A 7,083-nucleotide genomic window follows, 5' to 3' on the forward strand; every position below is an offset into this window, starting at 1 on the left:
GCAGGTAGCTGCATTTTGGCATAAGAGCCAAATTGTCTCCTCAAGGGAAATGCCCCAACACCCCATCTCCCCATGAGCACCCCAAAACAAGGGGTTGTGGGTTGCCCCTAGAGCCACAGCAGGAGAAGGAGGCCCTTGGGCACGAGTCCTGCTGGTCCCATAACCTTCATTTCTGGGAGGAGCACAGGGAAGACCAGGGTGGTCACAGGGAGGAGGGTGATGCCACTTCACACCAGCCCCAAGGGGCTCTCACGGCCGCCTCTGTCCTCCCCTCCCTGTCTCCCACCATGCAGGCCACCAAAATGCCGCACACCAAGGTGCTGCTCCTCCTTGCCCTCCTCTGTGCCACCGAGACCGGCCGGGCCCTCAAGCTCTACAACGCCGCCTCCATCTTCAGCTGCCTCAACGCAGCCCTCACGGAGGCCCAAAAGGGCCGCCCAGATGAGAACGATCTTCTGGACAAGCGCAGCTTGGACTACCCACCACCGGAGGAGGCGTTTGAGGAGGAAGAGGAAGAAGAAGCAGCGCTGGAGGAAGAAAAGGAGAAAAGGACGTTCCCAGGGGAAGGCCATTACAAATACGTCTCTCAAGCGCAGGTGAAGGGGAAGACGTACCAAAACCGGGCCAAGAGCGACCGCCGCACCAAAGTCACCCTCTCTCTTGACGTCCCCACCAACATCATGAACATCCTCTTCAACATCGCCAAAGCCAAGAACTTGAGGGCCAAGGCTGCGGCCAACGCACACCTCATGGCCCAGATCGGGCGGCGAAAGTGACCCAGGATGGACTTGGAGCAGAAACAGCCACGTGGGGACAGGGGGGCCACCAACCAGCCCCACTCCCCCCGGCCAGAGGGGACTGACGGCTGTGTATGATATCAGTGTTGTATATATTTGACCCAGCAAGCTACCTAACTTTCAGGTGTCTCTTCTTCTTCCTTCTCTCCTTCCTTCTATCCCCAGTCCTCCTTCATGCCCTGGACATTTCCACATGGAGAGAAGAGGCTGGTTTCTGAAACAGGGCGAGGGGGTGTGTTGCCTCGGGAAGGTCCCTATTAAAGCTATGATCTCTTGAGGTTTCCAATGCTTTCTTCTCCCATCACCTCCACTGTGTACTCACTTGGGCCCTGTGGTCTGTCCAAAGTCTCCCTCAATCCAGCCATATGTCCCTGTCCCTGCCACCACTCAACCCCTGCTCCATCCCAGCTCCCCCACACAACCTCATGTGTTGGGAAGGGAAAAGAAATATTGTCAGGAGGACAGGAGAGAAGTCTCCCAATAACTCCCAGCAAAGGATGTGGGAGACCCTTTAGATTTAAAGCCATCTTGCAAACACCCCTTTCCCTTCACACCCTCAGCAGTTCCAGCCAGCTCAGCTTCACCCATGGCCCAGACATGGGTCCCATCCACATGGTCCATTACAAGCATGTCTGCGGTGGTCCTAGGCGTGCTTCTACAAGGTGCTGACAACCACAGCCTGAGGTGAGTATGGAGCTCCAAGCATCACAGGTGCCTTCACACCGTTGCCTTTCCCCCTTCTGCAGTGGGCATCTGTGCAGATTGATGAACTTAACCTCCCCATGAACAGTCCTCTCCAAGTCATCTGCACATGGCCTAATCCTCTTCATCCACCCTCCATCGATGTCCCAGCTCTTTGAACCCAAGAGAGCTGCCTTGTGCTATTGTTCCCTTCTCTATAATCTCTCTCCCCTCCCAACCCAGCTCCAAGATGCTCTTGGCCTCAAGCCCTGCATAGTAACAGTGGCAGGAGATGGAGAGAACCTTGACTCTTCTTCCCCAGGAGACATTGGCCAAGAACGAGAACAGAGCTTATAGTAGCCCCATACAGGTAGGGCTTTATTGGAGAATGGTCTCTGCTTGAAGAGTTGAAGGGACCCACCAGTCAAGAGCAGGGAAGCAATTAGAGGCACCTCCTCTCTGCTCCATGGCTTTCTGAAGGAGGACACCAGAGGAAACAACACATCTGATTTCAGCCCTTAACCCAGCTCAGGTGACCAAGGCTTCTGGGTGAGCTGCAGCCCAGGGACATCACCAGGGGGACCTGCATTCAGCACTATCCATAGGCTGGACTTAACACTGGAAAGTGAATGCAAAATAAAACACGAGGCCATCCAGCATCTTCCCCTCATGTCACACTGCTCCAGCAGGCAACACACCTGCAGGGCCCTTGTGCATTGAGCCCATCCCACTTCTGCACTGGGGCATGGATAGACCAGGAAGGTCTTTCCAGAGCACCAGAAATAGCAGCCTGGGTGGGAGGGACCTGTTTGGTTAGTCCTCTCCATTTCCATTCAGAACTCATTAGCTGAGTATAGGTCTCCGCAAAGAGGTTCCTCTGGGATTGGGCAGCACAGGAAGGAAAGATCATCCCTGAGTAAGGAGATGCCCCTCTCCACACATCCACCCTCCTTCCCAGGACCTGACTGGTCACATCATCCCAACCCAAAGCACCCAGCTTGGCCTGGAAATGATTTAGGGCACAGGACCAGCTCCAGGGAGCCCTATGGACAGCAAGCAGAGAGAGGCAGAGATGTCAGCTCACATCCCAGCAGACAGAGTGGGAAGAGTAAAGTCCGACTCAGCTGGATACCCAGCCAGATAAACGCTTATCCCTGTGCGGGTTGGACATCCTGCAAGAGTGTCCCATGGTTGTGAGGGCTCAGCCTTTCTAATGCACAAGGAAGCTCCCTGCCACCCAGAGGAGCCTCAGCTGTTTTTTTTTCCACAAATTTCTAGGCTGGGAATGGACCTTTCCCCAGCAGTCGGGAGGATTTGCAGCAATGTTGGTTGTGGCCCAAAGGCCCCATGATGCTCCAGGAGGGAAAGCACTCACTGATGGCTACTTTTTCAGAAAAAGTGAACATCTCAGCCCCATGTTATTGCCTAGAAATCAAAGCATCCCATTCCTGGGGGCTCACGTCCACGTCTTGCTTTCACATCAGGTAGTTCAGCCACCTGGAACATCCCTCCAACACGTATTGGGGGAGGTTCCCACCTCCTTATGGACTAAGGAGTGAGGAATTGGGGAGCATTTGGCCTCACATTATCTACATCCAGATCCACAGGCAGTTCAGTTTTAGGCACTGTCTTGAAGCCAAAAAAAAAAAAAAAAAAACAAATCTGGCTACTGCAAAGCTGCTCATTTGGCTCTGCTCACAGGAAGGCATCCAGCCTGGCTTCCAGCATGGGCCACCTGGTCCCACTCAGCACTCTGGCCATATTGCTATCCCAGTCAGCAGTGTCCCCTTGGAGGATGCATCTTGTGTTGGGAGTGGACGAGCCCAAGGGTGTCTGCTGGCTCCAGGTTCTTCCCTGGACTGCCCAGTTGAGCATGGGACAGCAGATACTAACACAAAACAAGTGATGAGGAAAGCAGAGATCTTCCCGCCCCAGCTACATCCCTACAGGCAAGTCTATCTCACATCCCACGTCGGCTTTGACAAACCTTTCCAATATGAATCCATCTTCTCAGCCTCTGCCACGCACGATCACAAGCTGCTTGGAGGGGCTGAGATACAGACAAAGGTCACAGGAGCCAGATTTCCTGAGGAAGCTGGATTGAAACACGAGTGCTGAAATATCTATCAGCCACCACCTGGCCTTGGGAGCCCTGGGAGCCAAATCTCTTGGAAAGGAAGGGGCTGACAGTGATGCTATTTAGAGATTGCATGAGCAGTTACATAAAAATCAGACGAGGATTCAGTCATTCCCACCATTTCATGGAGAATCCAGAGATGAAACTCAATTCCTTGATACTGCATTCAAAATGAAGGTTTCACTGGACAGTCAGGAGTAGATACATGAGATTCAGTCAGGCTTGCTCCACATTTCATCTTCTTCCACTGCCATGTCCCTTGCAGCTTCTTCATAGTTCTTCACCAGCACATCCAGGCTTTCCCTGGCCTCCAGGAAACACATCCTCCTCCTCCACAAAACAATACACAAAAGCCTCATTCACCTACCTCACGGCAAACTGTAGATACTACAGTGATATGGGCCCCTCCTCCAGGCAGCAAGTCCAAGGTGTCTGAATCCCATTTTGGGATGGAGGAGGTCCTATGCCCATCTTGATGAGGATGATCCCAAAGGTCAGCATGTAGGCCGTGTAACTCAATGGGCATCAGCTATCTAGCTAGAAATAGACCCTGCTATGTGACAAGAAGTCCACATTTGCATATGTGACGTCTTGGCTAACTGACTTCCAGCTCAGGACAGTAAATAGCATTGCCCCACCTCAAATCCCGTGTTCAGTTTTGGGGCTTTCACTACAAGAAAGACATTGAGGTGCTAGGGCATGTATAAACAAGGGCAACAAAGCCAGGGAATGACGTTCTTACAGACCTGGTAAGAAGCAGTTGAGGGAGGTGGGATAATTTAGTGTGGAAAAGAAGCTCGAGACAGACCTTATCACTCTAGAACTATGTAAAAGAAGGTAGTAGAGAGGGAGTCCAGAGCAGTGGAACAGGCTGCCCAGGGAACCTGAGAGGAGATATCAGCTAGGAACTGGGATGCCACATCACTTAGCTTGAACTAGGCACTTAGGCACCCCTTTCTTTTCCCTCAAGTCACAACCACTAAGTCGGTCTCTTCCCACCAAGAGCATCTCATCACTGTTGTCCCATGGGGATCATGGCCAACCCAACAGAATTCCATGCAGCTACACCTATGCTGCCTCACTGGACAGCCATGGAAACCACAGCCACAAGGCAGCAGCAGCAGAGTCTCACGGGCATTGTTACCATTTTACGAGCCCTCTCAACAACAGGGTCAATGATCTCCTTCCCAATGGTGTAGTGGCCGCGGGCATAGTTGTTGGCAGCATCTTCCTTGCCACTGATGAGCTGCTCCGGGTGGAAGAGTGCGCGGTAACTGCCAGTCCTGATCTCATCTGCAAGAGGTTGTGAGCTCAGGAGCACCCCTGCCAGAACCACCACCCTCTCCCAAGAAACTTCCACTCATTTCAGAAAAAACCCTTTCCCATGGAAGCCAGGGACCTCCCAGGCAGTTCTCAGAGCCAACATCCCCATAGCAGGCCAGAAAGCTCCAGGAGCTCTAACAAGAGTCCTACAGACTTCTCATGCCTTACCAAGGACAGTGGGCTCCAGGTCAACAAAGATTGCTCTGGGCACATGCTTCCCCGAGCCACTCTCGCTGAAGAAGGTCCCAAAGGAAGAGTCCACCAGCCCCACGGATGCCTCAGAAGAGAGGATGCCATCTGGCTGGATCCCATGCTCCAAGCAATACAGCTCCCAGCACGAATTGCCCATCTGCACGCCAGCCTGGCCAATGTGGACAGAAATACACTCCCTCTGCATGGCAATAGGAGACAYAAGGACGTTAGGAACGTGCCCACGCTAGAACCTCAGGCTCTGCTCACGGAGAACATGGCAGACACCACTGGAGCTCCCACAGGACAAGAGGAGCAGGACACAGGACAAGAGGAGCATTTGCAGAGCTTCGGGACAACAAGGACACTTCCCCCACAACAAGCACCCAGGAGCTGTAGAACTAGCAACAAGGGACRCTGCAGCTTCTCTGAGGGGCCAATGCTTCTGTCAAGGCAGGTACAGAGAGCCACGGAGTGCAGGAGGACCTGCTGCACCCCAGCACTGCCCTCGCTCCGCACAGCAGAGCTGCTCCCAGCACAGCCAGCAAGGCAAACCATGAAGAGCAGCCACCAAGAGCCAGGGAGACTGCTCCTGCGTGCCCCTTGCTCTGCCCATCCTGCCTTGGGCAGCAGCCAGGGCACACGGAGCCTGCCCAGGTGGAGCCTCCGGGACTCTCAGCTGGGCAGGGAGGGACTGGTGAATAAGGCCAGCTTTTTTGGCCTCATCTCTGCTTCCACCAAGAGCAGCTGTGCAGGAGCAGCCAGCTGGAGACAGGTAGAGGGGCTACCAGCAACAATGGGCAGAGACTGCTCAGTCACCTGCTCCATATGGGAGCCAGCAACTGTCCCATGGAGCTACTAGGCTTGAACCAAAGGAGGAGAGCCCTTTATTCAAGGCATAGCTAAGCTGAGAACTTCCTGAGACTAGAGACTGTTAGATTTTAGGGCTCAGAGAGACACTGGGCTAGGAGATACCCACCAAGAGTTGCATGGGACTTTTTCCTCTAGTCATTTAGGACGCTCTCACCTACAGGAAAGTTTAACTAGGAGAGCCTCATAGGCTTGGCCAAAGCTTACTCTGCCCTAGCTCCCAGTTTTTAAGCATGTGCTGGGCAGGACACCCCACCAGACACCCAGCACAGCCACTAAACTAAAGCACAMAAACACAAGGCAACATCCTCCACCACAGCAGAAGGTCCTGCCCCAAGGGTGGCCATTTGAGAGAGCAGCTCTGCACTAACCACCAAACATTCCTCTCCCTACTCAGGGAGCAGCCCTGCAGCCTGCTTAACAAACCCTCTACACCAGAGCCATGGGGCTGGTGACCTTGCTGCTGTAAGGGCAGGATGAGAAGTCCCACCTCTGCCTGGGATCACACACAACCTGCAAGCTCTTCAAAGGGAGCTTTGCAAGGGGCACACGCAGGTCTGGAAGGGCTTCAGCCTTTGCAGTGGGTCAATCCTCCCCAGGCCAGGAGACGCTGCTGAGCACCACGCTTGCAAGTCCAAACCAAGCTCCCCCCAGCACCCATTGGTCACCCCAAGACACCTTTCTTCAGCCCTCACATGCTTCTCAGCTCCCTGCTTCTCCCCCCACCAAGCTGCAATAAAGAGAAAAAGCTGCTTCCAGTCTCACCCTCCTGCTRAGCTGCAAAGGACCAGCCAGGGCAGCTGGTGGTGCTCAGAGAAAACCCCCTCCTCAAGCCCCCACACCTCCTCACCATGACTGGGAACCACCTGAGCTCCTCAATGGAACCTCACCCCCTTCTYGGGGCATTTTATAGCAGCAGAGCTGGTCTCACCATTAAAGGGGCAGTGTCACCTCCTCCTGGCTCTTGCCCTTTCTCCTGTGCACACCTGGTAGCCAAGTCCTCTAACGTTTCTGCTCTTATGAGACAGCAATATGGGGCCACTGACATGTCTAGAAGGAATTGCTCCTGGAGATCTGTAGGGTTGG

General features: G+C 53.7%; 2 protein-coding genes across 2 annotated transcripts; one reads left to right on the forward strand and one right to left on the reverse strand.

Moving 5' to 3' along the window:
• Nucleotides 1–259: 259 nt before the first annotated feature.
• On the forward strand, nucleotides 260–847 carry UCN3 (urocortin 3). Its single transcript, XM_026046153.1, has one exon. The coding sequence runs from the start codon at nucleotides 288–290 to the stop codon at nucleotides 774–776; it is 489 nt and encodes a 162-aa protein (XP_025901938.1). The 5' UTR covers nucleotides 260–287; the 3' UTR covers nucleotides 777–847.
• A 3,830-nt stretch (nucleotides 848–4,677) lies between these two features.
• LOC112953152 (tubulin alpha chain-like) lies at nucleotides 4,678–6,861 on the reverse strand. Its single transcript, XM_026046154.1, has 3 exons — nucleotides 6,848–6,861; nucleotides 5,107–5,329; nucleotides 4,678–4,908 (listed from the first exon to the last, which is right to left on the reverse strand). Exons 1-3 carry the CDS (start codon nucleotides 6,848–6,850, stop codon nucleotides 4,694–4,696), a joined length of 441 nt encoding a protein of 146 aa, XP_025901939.1. The 5' UTR covers nucleotides 6,851–6,861; the 3' UTR covers nucleotides 4,678–4,693.
• Nucleotides 6,862–7,083: the final 222 nt, after the last annotated feature.

Source organism: Nothoprocta perdicaria, unplaced genomic scaffold, assembly GCF_003342845.1.
Source record: "Nothoprocta perdicaria isolate Ctin4 unplaced genomic scaffold, notPer1 scaffold_420, whole genome shotgun sequence".
In the NCBI taxonomy this organism is placed as follows: domain Eukaryota; kingdom Metazoa; phylum Chordata; class Aves; order Tinamiformes; family Tinamidae; genus Nothoprocta; species Nothoprocta perdicaria.

Bases quoted from the DNA above. Each gene is read 5' to 3' on its own strand.
- LOC112953152 (XM_026046154.1), bottom strand. The intron at 4,909-5,106 runs GTAAGGCATGAG...AACCTCTTGCAG, and splicing joins CCTGGAGCCCACTGTCCTTG to ATGAGATCAGGACTGGCAGT.
- UCN3 (XM_026046153.1), top strand. From the start codon at position 288: ATGCAGGCCACCAAAATGCCGCACACCAAGGTGCTGCTCCTCCTTGCC.